A 20,703-nucleotide genomic window follows, 5' to 3' on the forward strand; every position below is an offset into this window, starting at 1 on the left:
CTGGATTCTGTAATGGATTCCACAAGGATTCCCATCCTTAGTTTCTCTCTTTTCAGATAAGAACTGTCAGTTTATAAATAGTTTTAGTTGTTTTAGTTTCACTCAAAATATGCAAATCCTTTTCATCAAGAAGATACGGTGGAATTTCCCTGATGAGTAAAGAGATTAGAGAGAGAGTTACAATATGGCTCTTTAGAAATCACTTTCCCACCCCAAACTAGACAATAATACAATGGTGTGAGTCAGTGCTTTTGGTTTTATATCTAAATTGTGCTTTTCAGGAACAGAGGAGATTGAAGGATTTGAAGTGGCTCCCTCACTGTCAGCTACACCAGCCACAATGAACGTCCTCTCTACACCAAACAGCCAATGTGTAGGAATGGGAAGTGATGTAGACAACAAACCTTCCAGTGTTACACTACAAAAGTCTTCTGGCTCATCAAGTCCAGAGGAACCTGCAAGTTCCTGGTGGCGAAACTATGGTGACGAGAGCAAGGATTTTAGTGACATTTATGAAGAAACTTCAGATAACTCATATCATGGGTAAGTCAAAGCAAAGATTCTAATGACTCTTCTACTCAACTGTAGGAACTGCTTCCACTATAAATCACTGCAAACAATACCCTCCCCCTCCAAAAAATTACCCCAGATCTATAGGATATGAATTTTGGATATGGATTTTGGAAGCACAGTTTCTGGTTTGCCTGCAGACAAATTGACCTTCTAGTCTAGCCATGCAGAGGCAGCTAGCTTTATATGCTCATTGACATTTTAATTTGGATGAGTTATCCACAAAAGTCAGGCAGGTTGTTGAATAAAGTAAAGGGTAAAGGGACCCCTGATCTTAGGTTCAGTCATGGCCGACTCTGGGCTTGCGGCGCTCATCTCGCTTTATTGGCCAAGGGAGCCGGCGTACAGCTTCTGGGTCACATGGCCAGCATGACTAAGCCGCTTCTGGCAAACCAGAGCAGCACACGGAAATGTCGTTTACCTTCCCGCCAGAACGGTACCTATTTATCTACTTGCACTTTGACATGCTTTTGAACCGCTAGGTTGGCAGGAGCAGGAACCGAGCAACGGGAGCTCACCCCGTTGCGGGGATTTGAACCAGCGACCTTCTGATCGGCAAGTCCTAGGCTCTGTGGTTTAACCCACAGCGCCACCCATGTCCCATTGTTGAATACAGACCCTTTAATTCAGTGGTAGGGTACAGCACAATAATGGTAAGCACAGCTGCAAACATTTTCATCTGGCCACAGATTTTCCAAAATATGACTCAAATTAAAACTAATTTTGCTCTCTGAGGTTAAAAGATGAGCACTGTAGCAAAAAGAAAGAAAAAGAAAAACCATAGAAAATTATTGTCTATGCATAAAACTAAAATAAATACCTGAACCCATGTCAAGTTCACTTGAGAACTAACACTTCATTGAGATAATATATTTGCCTCAAGAATGTCCGTTTCCTGTGATAAAAAGCAATGAGTAGTTCAGTTGAGTGGAATATCCTATTTTTAAATTTGGTAATCAACATTTTAAAAACAATTACCTGTTCTGAATGCACCACTACAAATGAGTCAAGAGCTCCCAGTGGAATGATTTACACCTCTATAAAATTAATTTCAACAGCATGGCTATCTATAAATTAGAAATAAAAAAAACTGTTTCTTTTAATTTTTTGACACCAAATTTTTGATTTGGTTCTTAAAACCAATTTGGTTTTTCTATCTAACATCGTATCATCTTAGGGTGGCTTACAATATAATAAAACAGGAAGACAGCACTATGATAAGACTTAATTCAATGAAACTTATAAAAGCAGTATAAAATACGTAACCACAACCTGGACTCTTCACTTGCCCAAAGAACCACAACTCATGCTCTTCACTTGCAGTAGCAACATATTTCCTAATAATCCCGCAAACCCCCTGGCAAACATGTGTTTTCACCTGGCACCAAAATCCCAATGCCAGTCATGACTCTAGGAAGACGATATTCTCTTGCTAGGATGCCACCACAAAGAATGCCCTATCCCATGTCACCACATAATGCACTTCAGCTGATTGGTAGAACAATGAGAAGGGCCTCCACTCCAGAACTAAAATAATGGGCAGGCTGATGCAGGGAGAAGCATTATTCAGTTGTTTAGATCCTAAGATGTTTAGAACTTTGTGGGTATACGCCATCACTTTGAATTCCACCTTCACCTTCTTCTTCTTCTCTTCTTTGGCGATCACTCGTAGCAGCTGAGTAAGATTGTCTTCCATAAACACGGTTTTAACAATGAGTCCGTAAGTGACTGTGGAGGCCAATTCTGGATCCACACGTCCTTCCATAGTGGGGACATTGGTTCCGGGCGGGAGTTGATCACGGTGTAGATTTGCCAAGCATGCCTTCCTCTTAGCACATTTCTCCCTTGCATCCTGAGTTTGAGTGTCTTCAAAGCCCATGACACCTTTGGTAAAGGCTGTTCTCTAATTGGAGCGCTCTCAGGCCACTGTTTCCCAATTGTTGGTGTTTATACTACCTTTTTTTAGATTTGGCTTGAGACAGTCTTTAAACCTCTTCTGTTGACCACCAGCATTACGCTTTCCATTTTTCAGTTCGGAATATAGTTGCTTTGGCAGACGGTAATCAGGCATCCACACAACATGACCAGTCCAACAAAGCTGATGTTGAAGAATCATTGCTTCAACACTGGTAATCTTTGCTTCTTCCAGTACACTGTTATTAGTTTGTTTGTCTTCCCAAGTGATGTGTAATTTTTTTTGGAGATACTGTTCATGGAATCTTTCAAGGAGTTGGAGATGGCATTTATAAGTGGTCCATGTTTCACAAGCGTACAGTAAGGTTGGTAGGCAGCCAATAATAAATTGTCCAGATCATAAAGAAGAAGGTATATCTAGGTCTAGTATAACGTTGTGAAATATTTAAGCCTGTAAATTTGTGTGCTTCGGACTGGCAAAATGCATTATGCATTAATCCATACGTGGGATGTCATTGGAATTCTTCACAAGCCTAATTCCAAGGGAAATGATTGAATTAGGGAAATTCCAAGGGAAATAGCTGAATAAGTCTCCAGTCCTATATACTTACCTGGGAGAAAGTCCCATTGAACTTAATATGACTGACTTCTGAGTAGACATGTGTAGGGTCTTCTGGCTCCTTAACAGATTTATTGTGTGCCATAGCTAATGTTGTAATAAGCCTTTAAGGAACTATGAGACTCTTTAGAATTTCAGAAATCCAGAGTTGTAGAATGTCCTAATTCCTTATGATACCTGAAAGTACAACCAGATCTCTCATGAGGTGGCCATCATATGATCATTGTAGTAGTGGTTGTTTTCTGTCTCTGGCATAAATATGTTTTGGGCCAGGCTTTATTTTCTAGTTTCAACATTGTGATGGCAAGTTCAGGATGACTTTTTACAGGGTTGTTTTTAGAAGAGTTGGATACTGGAGTCTTGTATTTCTGTATTAATCTTTATTTACACATTAGAGCATACAGGATTTATGAAGCTGATGGTTATACTACAGTTTCCTTCTATGCCTGCTAATTCTGACTTTTGACTGAAAAGGCTTGATTTCAGTTACATAGCCAGTTTCCTTTTCATAATCACTATTTTCTTTAGGTGGAATTTTATGCTTATCGGTACCCAATTAATGTTTGCTTGATAGAATGAGTGTCCAAAGTACTGGTATGTGAGCTTAATTTTACATTTCTAATCAGAACCTTAATATGGTAGTTTTCTCTGAAAAAGATAAACAATACAAAAAGGAAGTCGGTACTTTTGGTTTACGCATTTAAATTTTTTCCTTTGCTACCAATATAGATCAAAGCAATACTACATTAGCATATTCTTTTGAACTGCAAATTTAGTGAATTTAGGGTGTAACATTGGAACTGTTATTTGTAGTGGAAATTGGGGGAATAAACCTTTAGCTTTTGGCTGACCTCAGTTACAGACAATTTCTCATTCCTGTTTGTTCCTGGATGGAACTTCTCACCTCCTCCAGTTGTAGCACAGAAGTTATTATTCTTCTGTAGCTCAAAGCAAGCAGCTCAAAGCATGCAATGTGAAACTGCAGATTAATTGGCCTAAACCTAACATGTTTATTTAGAAGCAAAGCCCAGTGATTTTCAGTTGGCTTTACTTTCATGTAAGCATGCTTAGGTATGCAGCCCAAGATAGAACTTTTGGACAGGAAGTGAACATGCTTTACTACAGTGGAGAATGTATTGGATAATGCATGGAAAGTGATATTTGTGACCGGGTTGCATTTGGACCCAGTTTAAAGGTAAAGGGACCCCTGACCGTTAGGTCCAGATGTGGACAACTCTGGGGTTGCGGCGCTCATCTCGCTTTACTGGCCGAGGCAGCCGACGTACAGCTTCGGGGTCATGGTCAGCATGACTAAGCTGCTTCTGGCGAACCAGAGCAGCGCACAGAAACGCAGTTTACCTTCCCAACAGAGCGGTGCCACTAATGCACATGCCACTAAAAAATACGTTGGCCTTTAACAGGGGCATTCTGAAAATGTCAAATGGGGGCATTCTGTGCAAGGCTGGATTGTAATGCTGCAGTCGAACCCCTTTAAAGGAGTTCAAGATTTCCATGCAAATCTCTGCGCTGAAACCTAGGCAGGAACTTCTCCAAGGAGGAAGGGAAGAAGCATCGCCGCCTGTGTATTGTGAAGGAAATCCGAGACTAGATGCCCAGAGAAAAAGGGGGGGGGAATCACAAGCCTCTGGCCGTTTTCGTTTTTTCGGCGGTTAAACAAGGTGGTTGTGTGAATTGGGTGGGAAAGCGAGGCTTTCTTTCACGTCTCTCCACCATAAGCTAAGCATCCAGACACCTCGTCGGTTGGAACCGTCTGCCGAGACTCCCTGTGCGGGAGGAAGGTCAGAGGGGTGCTTGAACAAAAGGAGCGCCAGCAGGGCTAGGTTGGAAATCTGATCGGGTGCGACACAATCTCCCCTTGTCTCCGCTTCAGAATCAAAGTCCCTTCGACGGCTGGAATGGGGGGGTGTTTTATTTCGAAGGGGCTGCTCAATTTGCGAGAAGGGCTAATCCAGCGCACTAGTTTATTCTGCCTCGTTAAACTCTTCTTCACCTTCGCGCCTATCCTTCCACAGACAGGTGGAGCAGCTTCAGGTCGTACCTTCTCTTAGCTGCCTTGAGCCAACCCGCTTTGCCCAGTTAGATCATAATTTTAGCTTTTCTTCCAGAGCCGGGCTTTGGTTCGGAAAGTTCACCCGGTTCAGCACCGCTGTTCTCTTGGAAGAGGCCCGCTGAAGTTGGAGCCAGAGGATCATGTGCAAAATTTAGGCGCAGTTGGCAACCGCAGAGCATCCGGGTGCGCAGGAATGGTAACGCTCCCGAGGATGCCCTTGGGGCGGTGGGATTAGTTCGAGGCTATTCCGGGCTCGGTAGGCTGTGAGCTGCAATTTACTTTGAATTGAAGTCCCGGTGAAGATCGGTGGGCGTCTTTTTCCCGGGGTAGGGAGGGCCTTCAGTGAGATGGCCGGTACGGCAGCCTGAATCGATGAATGGAAAGTTGTGTTAGCAGTTGGGAGCACTTCTCTTGCAAATGTGTACTTTTTTCTTTCTGTTTTAAGGGAGCCTTTCTCACCAAACTTACTTTATTTTAGTCTGTCCTCCCCCAAATCCACGTGCTATATACGAACATGTTAAAAGTTACGCTTGCTCCCAGTAGGACGTTTTTCCTTGATTTTCTTTCTCCCCTCCCAGTATCGTTGCCCGCGCAGGCGCCATGGGCGGGGAGGGGGGCAGCTGCCCCCCATCAAGTAAATAAATAAAAATTACCAACTAAACTAACTGACCAATTGCATCGCAGATAATTTGGTTCTGCCCCCCCCCAAACGCAAGGCCTCCCCACCCCCAATAAATCTTGGCTACGTCCATGACAGGCGCCCCCGACCAAGAGACTTGTGCAACGGTTTTAAAGTGGCAGGCGGTCTTTTGCACGGCTACTCGGGAGTAAGCCTGATTGAATCCCTTGGGGTTTACAAGAATAAATATGCACGATATATCGGCTTGCCTAACAGAATCGCTGGGCAGCCTATGTCCTAACGAGAGATGACCGTGGTAGGGCGGGGGACTTTTATTCTGACACCTTAGCCTGGGTAGGTGGACAAGCGGGCACATCGGATGTCATTAGTTGGCAGCAGATAAAAGTCACTGGCCTTATTAATACTAAGCAGAGAGCTACTATGATTGTAGTCTGTGTTAGTGAATGGCTGGCTTCCCACACCAGCACTGGTTAAAAACACCTCAGGTGATACCATCTTTTGACAACAGGTAAGACTCTTTTGTTCCTCCCCTCCCGCCTTGCTTTTAAACCGCTGGAGCGGTAAGTGCGTCGCTTTAGAGGATACCGAGTGCTTAGCATGCAAGTATTGCGTTAGGCTCCAAAAAGTGGATCTTGTAGAGAGTTAAGACCCACAGAGCCCAGCGAGAGTTTTGAGTAAAAACTCGTTTAGGATCTCGCTGTTAGTAATGGATGCGAGGTGCAGTGGAACCTTCTCTTTTAAGATGAGTTGGAAAGGGAACGTTTTGTATTTGTGCTCAGTAGGATATGTGTAAATAGCAAAGTCAATTATATTAGGATCTCACTGGCTCGGTTTGTTTTGGGGTCTGGGGGACACCTTGCAAGCTTTATAGCAGGGGTGGGGAGGAAGAGTAGGTGTTTTAGGGTGGTGGTGTAGTATTAAAGTGTTCAGCCTTCTTCGCCATGCCGACTTGAAGGTGATTTTGTCTTGCATTCCTGAAATGTGCAAAGAGGAAGAAGTAGGAGACTTGTTGCTTTCTTTTTCATAATTATTTACTTAGGGTTGCATCTTCTTTTAAATATAGAAAGGAAAAGGCTTTATACAGCGCACCCCCTCCCCTTAATAATTTGATCTCACTGGGGAATGTATGACCTCATGGAACCTTCTTTAAGTTCTCCTGTGAAAGGAAGACAATGTACTGTATTTACACACACACACAAATATATATAGCAAAACAGCTGATCTGGGACTCTGCAGGGGGAAGCAGCTGCTGTGCTGGTAGTTTTTGAGTTGGAAAAATAGCTGATGGAGAAAGGGTTAAGTAGCTCTCCCCCCCCCCTACTCCTATTCAACCTTCCTCCTAGAGGTCTTTTCACTTTTAAAAAAACCCAGTGGCATGCATGAGATTTGGGGAGCTTGCAGACAGGTGCTTGTGGGATGGGTGCTCTTGATGTATGCATTTTTTGCGGTTTCCACACAACATGGTTGATATAAGAATGGCAGCTTGTATGCTTCCCCCAACCTCATCAGGATTTACCCTTTCTGGGTTTAAAATATATCTATACTGTATATCATCGGGACGCAGGTGGCGCTGTGGGTTAAAGCCTCAGCGCCTAGGGCTTGCCGATCGAAAGGTTGGCGGTTCGAATCCCTGCGGCGGGGTGCGCTCCCGCTGCTCGGTCCCAGCGCCTGCCAACCTAGCAGTTCGAAAGCACCTCCGGGTGCAAGTAGATAAATAGGGACCGCTTACCAGCGGGAAGGTAAACGGCGTTTCCGTGTGCGGCTCTGGCTCTGGCTCTGGCTCTGGCTCTGGCCAGAGCAGCGATTGTCACGCTGGCCACGTGACCCGGAAGTGTCTCCGGACAGCGCTGGCCCCTGGCCTCTTAAGTGAGATGGGCGCACAACCCCAGAGTCTGTCAAGACTGGCCCGTACGGGCAGGGGTACCTTTACCTTTACCTATACTGTATATCTAATTAAGTTTTCTAAAAATTTGCCAACTACTCAATACAAATCCCTGTCTGGAAGCACCTAAGGGGTTTGCTATACAGTAACACATTCATTGTTGGTTGTATTGATTTAAGTATTCCCCATAAGCAACTTCCTGAATTTTTGCTCAGTTTTAAAAAATAAAACTTCCTCTTTATCTATAGCTTACAGTTTGCACATGAAGAGTCATGTTAATAGGAATTGTTGCTAACTAAATCTGTAAATGCTTGCTTCTTGTAACATCCATATGAGCATGTGCCTGAGGGTGGCTATGACTGCTAGTTCGGACAGAAAATGAATTGGGTGAACATAATCTCCTGTATAAGGTTTATCTTTTGTGGGTTGCAAAAAGTTGTGGTTAATTAGGTAATTGTAATCTATAAATCTTACATAATTAAAGTTGTTTCTGCATATTTGCTGCTCACTGATTTTGGTAGTTCTCTATAAATTGTTGATGAAACTGGACTCTAAATCTGAAAGTGAGGTCTAAACTTTTAATTTCCCAGATGACCCATTAGCTTCCAAGGAACTACTTGGAATGACTACTTGGCTTTATTATTATTATTATTATTATTATTATTAATTTATACCCTACCCATCCGGCTGGGTTTTCCCAGCCACCCTGGGTGGCTAAATTTATTTAGTTGTGTATATAAATTTCTGTAGGTTTAGCACAAGCCAGAAAAAGGCAAGCTCACTCACCCAATTAATTTCAATGGGACATCAACACACATTTTCTGGTTAGAACTTGTATCTATAGTTGTAAAATTACAGCAAAAAGAAATCTTGGTTGTTGAGAAGGCTAACAGTATGTTAGTGAGGAGCCATGTTATGTTAACCCTAATATACTAGTATGTTCTGTAACTTTTTAAAAACTGAATTCAAGTCAATTTATGTGAGATGCATTAAAGCAGCTTTAGTGTTCTCAGCTTTGAAAAAAATAATTTTTTTCTGATCTGCTTATGCTTTCTTCTGACACACAGCAGCTAGAAGCACCCCTTTTAATAAAGACAAGATTGGTGCTTGTTCATTGTACATACCTTTTACTTTCACACAAGTTGTGAAGCCTCCATGGAAAATTAGTGTTAACATTCTATAATCATAGGTCATTTATGGAACCAAAGTTTTGCTTTGTTTTTGGGGTCTCCAGTAGTTGATCCCTACATTGTATGCTGAGCACTGTGATCATTTATTTAATGGGCTAGTATCTTTTAGTGGTAGCTATAGGGGTAATCCAAGAAAAGTAACTCATTGAGTTCCATTGATTTCAGTGGGTGAGAGGTTTTAGGATGTTTGTAATCAACATGTAAATTAATACAGTATGTAGTAATACTGTATATTAAAGCAAGTGTATTCACTATTGTATTTTGGAGAGCTGAACTTTCAAAAGCATGTAAAGCGGAAAACTTTTAATAAAGAATTAGCAGGGGGAAAAGAGGTTAAACAGGTATACCTCCAGGATACTTTAGGTACAAGACGTTATGTTTTGTCAGGGTTGGGCAACCATTGGAACCTTCCAGTCTGATAAGTTTACATGACCTTTTGCTAGTCATTGTGGCATGCCATTTATTTTTTATTTGTATTGTTTTCCTAAAGGAATTGCCATCTTCAAGACAGCCACACTCTGCTGAGGCAGGGATTCTGTTCCACCCAGGAACCTAGCCAAGAAAGGCCACAAAATTTATCAGCTTATTCTTTCCAGCCACCAACCCAAAGCCCTTTTTTCACCTTCTAAAGCACAGGACAATTGTGAAATCTTCCCCATGAGTGTCAGTAACCTCCCATCCGTGTCCTCTATGTATCAACCAAGCATGTTTAACTATGAGCGTCCAAAACATTTTATCCAGTCTCAAAATACATATCAAGGGAAACCACAGCCTCCAGGACCAGAAACCTCTACTACGCTTCCAAGCAGGCAAACCAAACAGTCTTCCATTCTAATCCAGCCTTGTAATCCTAATGAGAAGAAGTTTTCTTCCTCTTCATCGCTGAGCTCTCCAATCTCACTCTCCTCACCTTCATATAGTGCTTCATTTCCCGTAACACCTGCATCTGCACAGTCTCCTGCTAGCTCCTCATCTGGGCAGAGGATTTCATCCATGCATAACCAGTCCCCTGCGGCATTCCTTTGCTCCGTGTTGCCCTCCCACTTTGATTATAATAGCCAAGGTCCTTCCTCAGTGGAGTCAAAGTAAGTATGTTCTTTCCCTTTGAAGTATGTGTATGTATGGCTCTTGAAAACCCTTGGCCTGTTTCATCCTGTGCTCCCATGTGCTGTACTCAGTTTAAGTGTTGACTCTGGAGACAGGCGGGGAAACCAGGAATGGCAACCTTGAGAAGTGCCCTTCATTTTGCAAAGTCTGCTTTTGCTTTTCTAAATGCCAAGGGATGGGAGGTATGAGGTATGAGACATGAGACATGAGACTTCCCAAAGCTTAGTATAAGAGAAGGCAGAACATGGTTGAAAAATAAAAGTAGTTGCAGAATGTCCCATTCTGTTTTTTAGTTGGATACTTAAACCAGGCCCCAAATGCATGATTATATCTGTGCTCTTCACCTCAGTCTCCCCACCCTGGCCTCCTGGTTGGCATATGACAAAAGCCATGTCTGTTAAGGGATCCTTTTTAAAGACAGGATAAATTATCTTAAGCCAGATACGTATCCCTTACATTTCCCCAGGTTTTAAACATGAATTGTGGCTCTGTCTTGTTGTGAAAATAGGTGAGGGGACTGCTGGGCTGATTTATGTGTTGATTGACTTTAGTAGGGCAACCCCCACCAAGCAAATTTGCTACAATCCTAAGCAGACCCAAGTCCAGTTGAACTCAAGAGTTACTTCTGGGTAAAACATGCTTAGGACTGTACTGTTAAATCATAACCAAAGTTAGTCTTTCACTGTGTTTTGGTTTCACCAGAAGCAGCTTAGTCATGCTGGCCACATGACCCGGAAGCTGTACCCCGGCTCCCTCGGCCAGTAAAGTGAGATGAGCACCGCAACCCCAGAGTTGTTCGCGACTGGACTTAACTGTTAGGGGTCATTTACCTTTACCTTTGTTTTTTACTCCCCACTGAGGATGTCTTGAATTTCCGCCCTAGCGATAATTCCTCATAGAGTAGGAATTATTAAGCCAAGCAAATTACACAAAACAAGTGGAATTATTCCCTGCATACAATCTATCCCTCAGTGGAGATATTTCCTGCTCTCCAGTATATTATGGTTTTGATAATGTATATTTAGAGCAGACAAATATATAACGGAGAAAATATATTGTGGGAAATTGAAGAATGAAAACTCTCCCCCGCTACCCTTAAATTCTTTGAAATGTTTTATTGACAGTCAGCTTTCTTGAAAAACGAGCTTCATACCAATTAGGATAAGTGTTTTGTTCCCAGAATAAAGGACAACTCTTGGTAGTGCCCAGACAGAACGCAATGTTCCACCTTCCTTGTCTCTCCAAACAACCCTTTCTTGCTGTGCTTTGAAAAGCTGTGGCATTCATATTCTGCATAATATCTGAAGGGCACAAAGGAGCGTCAATGGCAGGAGTGTTTCCTAATCATAATAGGGCTGAAATGCAGGTGCTACAAAGGCAAGAATTTGTCTGTAAGGGTTACACATTCCTGCATTAGCCAGCATAATACATGATACGTATAAAATACTTTGCATTCCTTTAATGCTTTCCATTGTAAAATTGCTAAACATTTTGCCATTATTTACGTTCTCAGAGGTGGATAATCCTCCAAGACTAGGACTGCAACCCTAAGTATGCATACCTGGAATCAAGTTCTATTGCAATCAGTATGACGGAATTGCAAGTAAATGTGTACAGGAGTTGAGTGTGAGACAACAGACAGAAGACCCAGTCGTGGAGTGTTTGGGGAAGTAGCATGCAAATATAGTAGAATCAGGATTCCTGGTGTTGGTGAATCCTGCTATGAAATTATTAGGAGTGAATTGCCAAGAAGTTCTGAACTAAAAATGCCAAAAATTCAGGGCTCACAGATTGAGAGCTAATCCTGAGTCTTCCTTCATAAAATAAAAAGATACTCTTGCAATTATCTGTTCAGAGACAGATTCCTTATGTCTCAGTCTTAAAAATAAATCAAAAGTTCAATTTTGGCCATACCGGATGTCTTGTTGGCACATGATTTAGCTCTCTTTTCTATAAAAAATAGTCCTAGGTTGCAGAAAATGAAATGACACAAGTAAGCTACTGGCAGTACAGTGGTACCTCAGGTTACGAACTTAATTTGTTCCGGAGATCTGTTCTTAACCTGAGGTACTAATTTAGCTAATGGGGCCTCCCACTGCTGCTGCGCTGCTGGTGCCCGAGGTACAACTTCCGGGTTAGTAGAGTTCATAACCTGAAGTGTTTGTAACCCGAAGCATTTGTAACCCAAGGTACCACTGTACTCAATGTATGTACCTATTGAGGCAACATTCAGTATATGTACCTATTAGTATTAAGTAGCTTGGAGAATGCCCAGAAAATAAGGGGCGGACCAATAGCTTGTGCCTTCTTCCAAACATTAATTATAATATGGGGTCAAATATGTGGCAGGTGCCATTGCCACCCAGTAAACTGCATAAGCCTTATTCACATCTTACTTTCATGTAGCATGTTACTGTGATTACTTTAGAACTGGGTCTAAAGTGCCACTTGCTTGGATCACACATACCTGCTACACGTGAGCAGGAACATGTGTGTTTGGCTTTCATCTTAGACAACCATGAGCAGCATGTGGTTGTTTGAGGAAGGAGACACCACATCAGAAGTGTGGCTAGAAGCACAGCCTTACTTGAAAGTAGTTGCAGTAATATCCTGTGCATGAGTAACATGTGACTATGGCTACCAGTGTGTCTACATATGGTGTTGATGTTGTCTTCTGGCACAACAACTGAGTAGCAAGACAAACTTCTAATGGAGCTGCCTTCAGTAGTATGTCTTGTATCCAGCTCTAAATAGCTACCAATTTCACCTTTCCCCTTAAATTAGCAGTTATTCGAAGCCTATGTACAAGAAGCAAACCAGCAGCACCAAACCAGTGCAGAAGACATCTGACAGAGAGATACAAGGAACGAAAGACGCCCTCATTCAAGACTTGGAAAGGAAACTACGATGTAAAGACAGCCTTCTCCATAACGGGAACCAAGTAAGAGATGTATATTATCTGGCAGAGGGGAGCTTGCAAGTTAAGTGACTGAGCTGGATGGCTCTGAGCTTAGTTACCGTGCAGTTTGTGCATCTTAAGCCAGGCATAGCCAATGTGGAGCCCTCTCTCTTAACTCCTATCAGTCCAAGCCAGTATGGCTCATGTTTTACTAAAATATGAGGGCACCATGTTGTCTCCGCTGCATTAAACCAATTTAATTAGCTATAGCCCATCTCTAAAACTTATTTGATGTGTGATCAAATATTTATTTCATGAATTTTATATATTAAAAGCATTTTAAAAATCAGCAATAAACTAAAAACGGATTACAACACACAAGTGCTAAAAGAGCATGTTGAAGACGCCTGCCTGATGTCCGTAGGCAGGAAGTTCCAAGTGTAGGTGATGCCACACTAAAAGATTGATTTCTTACAAATTCAGACTCGAGATTATGTGACACCTATAACACCTGTAATGTATGTTGAAACTGCCATTCAAACTGTGTCAATTGAGAAAGACATTCTCTAGATTAATTTAGGAGTACTTTTAATATCAAAGGCAATCATTTCAGAATTGGGAATGATTTCACTGAAGTGCTGTCCTCCAGAGCTATTGAGCTCTGGCAACAGAGTGGCTTCTTAGAGATAAATTGGCCCTTGAGTCACCAGTGCTTAATTTTTGATCAAGTGCCATTCGTGGATGTAATCCTGTAATTTACAGTTGATGCCAAAGCCATAACCTGATCAAAGTCAAAGCTAAAATCCTATGGCAAGGATGTGAGAGAGATTAGTTTAACCACCAGGATCTCAACCATGTATGTCAGACTATGTTGTAGCAGACAGTTAACTACTAGGGTCCCGCTGAATATGTCACTTCAGTGTTGAGTTTTCCCCTGATGTCAACATCAGCTTACCCTGTACATGTCATTAATAAATGTTTTTCCATAGCAGTCATCTAGGAGAAGGTGAGGGTAGCAAGCACATTATGATTTTGAGTAGATTGAACTGGATTGACACTGGGTACATTGAATTAGACATTGAAAGAGGAGAAGAAGGAACTCCACACAAGGCTGTTACTTGCCACAGTAACCCCATGATTTTATCCTGCTTAAACCTATTTAAAAGAAGTGGTGTTGCACTTCATGCATCTTGTCCCAAAAGACAATGGATTTGAGATCTGAACCTTCGCACCCATTGAGCTTGCCCAGAACACTTGTAGTACACTAACTTATTATTGCTCTTGCTTTATGTATTGGCCCAGGCTGAATCTATCTCAAATGAGTTAAAGCTTCTATTTAACTTCCCAGATCATGTATTTTATAGTTTATTCATTCCTCAGGTAGCTTGAATTGTGTAACAACCATTAGTAATTTGCAAGTACTCTCAAGCAGTGTGTGTGTGGATATCTGCCTGGATCAGCTGTATGTTTAGTAATAAAGGTAAAGTCCAGTCAGAGTAAATTGGGGTGCGGCACTCATCTCTCTTCAGGCCGAGGGAGCCGGTATTTGTCCATAGATAGCTTTCCAGGTCATGTGGCCAGCATGACTAAACTGCTTCTGGCGCAAAGGGACACCATGATGGAAGCCAGAGCGCACGGAAACGCCGTTTACCTTCCCACCGCAGCTGTACCTATTTATCTACTTGCACTTGTGTGCTTACAAACTGCTAGGTTGGCAGGAGCTGGGAAAGAGCAACGGGAGCTCACCCCATCGCAGGGATTCGAACTGCCAACCTTCCGATCAGCAAGCCCAAGAGGCTCACTGGTTTAGACCACAGCGCCACCCACATACCTGTTTTGTAATAAGTCCTCCCTAGGCCTAAGCCCTGAGAGACATGCATGTGGAATGGAATCCAGAGCTAGTTTTATTCTTGTTAATGTGTCCCTTCCTTGGTTCTCCTGACTGCAGTGAAGAGATCCCCTGAGTAAATCAAGTATTGGAATACTTTATGGCATTCATGGGCTTGTCTTGCAGTTATCTCTTCATGTAGTTAGCTCTGTTATGCTGAATAGGAATTAGAAGTTCAAACAGCATTAAACAGCCTTTTCTAACTAACCTTTTCTTTTGCTCTGTGTTTAGCGTTTAAGCTACGAGGAGAGAATGGCTCGCAGGTTACTTGGACCAGAAAATGCTGCATCTGTGTTTGAACCACAGAGTGAAGAAAACGTACAGGATGCACAAGTAAGGTTTTTTTAATATATATATATATATATATATATATATATATATATATATATTCACAGTCCAGAACATAAATTGGGATTTCCAAAAATAAAATAAGACTGGGGGTTGGTAACTGATAATAGTAATATTTGTTCCTGCTGTCATCCATACGACCTAGCAGAATTTTTTTCTGAACAACATTCAAGGGATGGATATTAGGATTCTTCATTTGAGGAATAAAGATACATTACGCTGCCCAAGACAAGACATGGATTAGGTAACACTTGTGTCCTCCCTCCATAGTTTCCCATGTTACCATGGTAACATAAGGATAAGACCACTTCACAAATGGCCCGTCATGGGTCACTGCAATATGCATAATAAATACATATTCATAATAATAAAGACATAAAGGTTAAATGTAGGAAAGGAGGAGTACTTGTAGCCATCTGTGGGTTCCCATGCTGTCATGACCCGCACCATGAGATGATTACTTCAGCTGACACGTATAGTTGGCTTGTATAATGGCTAGCACATCTACCTTGCTTCTAGAATTTGCACCGGATAGTGATTCCTTACTGCATAGAAAATGCTAAATGGTCACCTGGAAGATCCAACAAAGCTGTCAGACCTCTTTGTCTTTCACCTTGAGGTGATTTCTCTCCCACACCAAATTATTGTGACTCAAATATAATTATAAAATAAATCCCAATAGTACAGCAAAATTTTGATCCAGTTCACTGTGGCAGATGCTCATAGTGTATTGCTGCTCAGATGTGGCCACAGTGGCTTTCCATAGCCAACAGGACACAGGAAGAAGTGGAGTGATGGGAAGAAAGCACACAGAGCCAAGGAAGTTGTAGATGTGATGCAGAACACAGCATGCAGAAGGATGATGGTGAGCAGAATGGCCTGCACTGTATCACTGAGCATCCTAAGTGCAGTTGCTTCTCTTTTTCAGTGGAACAATTGAGCCGGGAAATGCACTTCCTCTCTGCTGTTGGAACAATGGGATCTGACTGAGGCCCCATATACACTACCCATTTAAAGCAATATTGTGCCACTTTAAATAATTTTGTCGTTCCCAAAAGAATCCTGGGAAGAGTGGTTTGTTAAGAGCGTTGCTGGGTGACCCCTATTCCCCTCACTGAGCTACAGTCTTCAAATTAATTTAACAGTCAGTGCCTCTTCTCAGGGAACTTGGGGAATTGAAGCTCTGTGAGGAGAAATAGAGGTCTCCTTTAATAGCTCTCAGGACCCTTAAAAAACTACACTTCCCAGGGTTCTTCAGCGGAAGCCATGACTCTGTAAAGTGGTGTGATGCAGATGGGGCCTGAGACAAAGGCTGAACCTGGCCCCACATTACCAGTATTTGCTCCACTGATGTATAGAAAAAGTAGAAAAAATGGGGGAAATGATTGGGGGAACCATATCTGTGGACACAGTTAAATTCCAGGTCGAGAATTTATTTTCTAGTATGCTTTGTCCTAGCTACTGCTGTCAGTGGCCTCTTCAGCTACTGGATTTATGATTTATTGATGGTTGATTAGGATTTTAACTGGCCCAGCTTACTCCCAGTACTGGACAGAGTGGTATGGCAATTAAATGGGGAGAGGAGTGAGAGACAAGGCTTTTACTTAAGGTTTTGGTAGGGTAACAGTTTAAAACAATGGGAAGGGGTTGGGGGGAGGTAACCAAATTTTACATTTAAGTAGCTAAGATAAGATAAAATAGAGAAATGCATCCAGCTATATCTATATTAGATGTTTTCCTTACCAAGACAATACTTATCAATTTGCATCTCCAATTTCCATTTCAGGGTCACTTTTTGATTTTTTTCTTCCACTCCTTTCTGCTGCAGTATCCACCTGCTCCCTAACACTTTTGATTATTCCAACTCCCTTAAAAGTCTTTTCAGCCCTCTTCTATCTCCTTGCAGCTGTTCAACTCTTCAGGTTTTTATCTCTCTGTCTTCCCAACTTTCTGACTGATTACCCCCCTTCTTGGAGTTTAATGGTGTTGAAAGGCTGTAGGAGAGTCTATGTTACCACCACACTAGTCATAGTGTTATTGAACCTCAGTTATAATTGTTTGAAAATACTTATATATCTCTCAAAAACTTCTATAAAGTCTCTTAACACTGGGCTCTGAAGACAAATTTGCAATGGCAAGTCATTACGTTTATGACAGGTACCCTATTTTGAACATAACTTATATAAAAGATATCTCAAAGAAAAACTTTTAAACACAAGGAGGAGAGTTTTAGTTAAGTGTCTATTTCTTCTTTAATTGCTAGGTTGCTAGGGGAACCTTTAACCTACAGTATCCCATTGTACAAAATTCTCTGAGCAAAACATCCCCATTTGCTTTTAACCTGCCTGTGAGCTTTTGACTTTCCTATGCACAAGAGAGTTCAAAGTGAAAAGGACCATTTTATAAACATCAGTACGAAATAGCTAAAAGTCCTACTTCTTCACAATGTAAAATATTGTCAGATATTATCTTCTAAAAATGCTAGCCGATAGCTCATTGGTGTAGCAAAATAAAAATACCCATGTTAGATAGTTCATGAGCTTACTCTGGTGCAAAGGTTCTCTTGACTGCTAAACAAGTGTTCCAAAATGCAACTATCAGATGTGAAGAACTTGACACAGTGTTAATATCGTACTGTGTTGGATATACAAATACCTAGAACTGTTAGTGCTGCACTTCCTATAATTAACTGTCCTCATTGCTAAAATGGCAGGAATACCACTGTGCCTGAATTATACCTTGTATTGAATTCAATTACATCTGTTCTTTAAAATGCTAAGATGAGTTGTGTTAGTGAGGGAAAAATAAAATAAAATCCCAGTTGCTCTCATAAAGCCTGTGTGATTTGGTTCTAGTGCTGTGACCTAACAGGGAAAATATTTTCCAGCTTAAGATGTGCTGATTGCCATTGGTACCCTTTTATGAGTGTGCACAACAGTGTGCTCTTGCCAATACTTGACTCTATTCCTGGTCAGCTGAAGGACACTGTGTCCCTAGCTCTCATTTCAGATACTCCAGTGGGATAATAGTCCCCCCACCCCACCCCACAACAAAGGTGACATGTTTGCCAAAATAGTTTGGACCAATGGAAAGAATTGTGTCATTCCTCTTGCGCATGACTCTGGCTCACATTTGTGACTGCTGATTATGATGACTTTAGGGGATCAATTTCTTTTATAGTCTGCATTAGGAAGTGCTTGTGGTTTAAAATGAGCAGTTTGTTTCTCCAGAAAGATTTAAGCTGTAGGATGTTCAATTGAGAGTCCATCATATGTGTTTATGATTAAAGCAGTGATCATTACCTCTTCTGATTTTTTCAGCAGCAGAACTTGGAAAGCACACGACTGCACGTTCCTTCAGCACAAGCAAGGTACATATTATGTGCACATTAACCTGCAAGGTGTATGCTAATGGCATGAGATCTGATCCAAACTGCATACACTGGTTGTGTGAACTGTTACCGATAGTGGCCCTAGAGCAAGAGTAGCCAGCATAGTGCCCTTTGGATGTTCTTGGACTACAGCTCCCATCAGACCCAGCTAGCATGGCCAATAAAAAGGGATGATGGGAGCTGTAGTTGAGCAACATCTGAAGAGCACCACATTGGCTACCTTTCCCCATGGTTTGAGAGCCTTGGGCAAGAGAGTTGTTTGGAGTCCCTTAAAGGTATGAAAGCAAGTCAGGTATCCACATCATCTGGTCCAGCTGCTTGCCACATGTGGAAGGTCTGAAGTGGGAAGCCTGCTCATAATCATATGAAGTTGAATGCCCAATGGGGACAGAGTTTTTAAATCATACACTTCAGCGCATATGATTGATTCTAAGTTCGGGAAGACATGTATTATAAACAATGTAGTTCAGTCCTCCTGTAAGGGGAAACTGTGTAAGGCACAAGATACCACATTAAATACCATGAGGCCAAAGATGGGAGTCATCCTATGAAATATGCATGAGTTATTCTCTTCAACAGTCCTAGATAGTTTATTGCCATAATGAAACTGCAAATCTAGAAATATAATTTTGCCTCTTTGGAAACTATTCTCACCAGGCTATCGTGCAATTGAACTATTAGCACATACTTACTGTGGGTGTGTAGGGGGAGAAAGATTATTATAGGAATACTTTATTGCCTTGTTGATGTGCCCTTTTAGGAGCAGGCCATCTTCAAGAGGGGAGAGGAATGAGCAAGGGTCAATCCAGGAGAAATTTTTTCAACCACGTTTTGTACAAGTGCCTGAAGACATAACAGTTGAAGAAGGAAGATTTTGCAGGATTGATTTCAAGGTAATGTAAGATTTCAAGCCACTTTCAACACAGCTGTCCCTCCTAATAGATTTAAGCAGTGCTTTTTTCTGGGGGGGGGGGACGCAGGGGTATGCATACCCCTAAACATTTAATGAATCCTTGTACTTTTGTCCATTTACTGTATTTATTTTTCCCAATTTGAACTATAAAAAGGTGATTTTCTTGAGTCAAAATGAGAGTACCCCTAAACGTTTTTTTAGAAGGAAAAAAAACCACTGGATTTAAGAATTGCCTTGTTGGACCAGAGCATGGTCCATTTTGTTCAGTGTTCTGTTTCCAGCTATGGTCAGTCCCATGGTTCCTTAGAAGCTCACAGGTGGGGCACAGAGGTAGTATCCTTCTGTTTTTGTTTTCCCCAAACCTCTGAAGCTTTGGAGGTATATTGCCTCTGATCATGGAAACAGGATTAAACCTACATCCTCCATGAATTCACCAAATCTCTCTGTAAAAGCCATCTAAGTTGCTGGCTCCCACTGCATCTTCTACTAACATATTCTGAAAGTCAATTATGAAATTCCAGTAAGAGGAATTTAGGGTATGATTGGAAACCTTCCTGGGCTGCCTGATCAGCCACTGCCACAAGGCAAGGCATTTTTAAAGAAACATATTAACACTGCAAAAATGTGGAGCAGTGTATTTTCTGCAAACCGAGTGCATACTGTAGTTTGGTTTGTGCTGTGCCTGGTAATCTTCACAGAAATGAGAGTCTAGGCACAATTTTGCTAGTGTTCTTGTGACCTCCCCCCTGCACTGCCTTTTTTGTGCTTGCATGTTGACAAAATCTGATAATGGGCAGAAAAGTCTGAAGTTTTGCAGGCCACTGAGCATTGCCCCAGTTATCCCTTGTGACCTAGTTTTGTGTCATACAATTTCTTTCACACAGTCAGTGTCACACCACTATGTGTTGTATGTATTTTTATGGCACAGACCCATTTTGTGAATAGAAATCACTCCTCGTCTTGTTTGTGTTATTTTGTTAAACTATGACATTTATATATGACAATACTAGACTCTTTTGTAGACTATGTGGTATGAACGTAGCTCTGTTTCTGCTTTACAGTCGTACCTTGGAAGTAAAACGGAATCCGTTCCGGAAGTCCGTTCAACTTCCAAAACGTTTGAAAACCAAATTGCAGCTTCTGATTGGCTGCAGGAAGCTCCTGCAACCGATCAGAAGCTGCAGAAGCCCCATCGGATGTTCAGGTTCCAAAAGAATGTTTGCAAACCAGAACAATCACTTCTGGGTTTGTGGCATTCGGGAGCCGAAACG

General features: G+C 41.8%; 1 protein-coding gene across 23 annotated transcripts in view; it reads left to right on the forward strand.

Annotated features, from left to right (window-relative positions):
• The window catches only part of MYOT (myotilin), a 53,655-nt gene that overhangs the window by 29,692 nt on the left and 3,260 nt on the right, over window positions 1-20,703 (forward strand). For 13 of the 23 annotated variants that reach the window (XM_079967584.1, XM_079967566.1, XM_079967583.1 and 10 more), the window contains 6 exons: window positions 282-543; window positions 9,807-9,971; window positions 12,778-12,934; window positions 15,012-15,113; window positions 18,449-18,498; window positions 19,280-19,412. In XM_079967584.1, the coding sequence (XP_079823710.1) occupies window positions 282-543; window positions 9,807-9,971; window positions 12,778-12,934; window positions 15,012-15,113; window positions 18,449-18,498; window positions 19,280-19,412 (869 nt within the window). Of the gene's footprint in view, window positions 1-281; window positions 544-5,940; window positions 6,323-9,376; window positions 9,972-12,777; window positions 12,935-15,011; window positions 15,114-18,448; window positions 18,499-19,279; window positions 19,413-20,703 lie in introns of those variants that run through there. The other 10 variants (XM_079967587.1, XM_079967570.1, XM_079967582.1 and 7 more) reach the window with 9 other exon arrangements.

Source organism: Podarcis cretensis (assembly GCF_951804945.1).
Source record: "Podarcis cretensis genome assembly, chromosome: 2".
Lineage (NCBI taxonomy): Eukaryota > Metazoa > Chordata > Lepidosauria > Squamata > Lacertidae > Podarcis > Podarcis cretensis.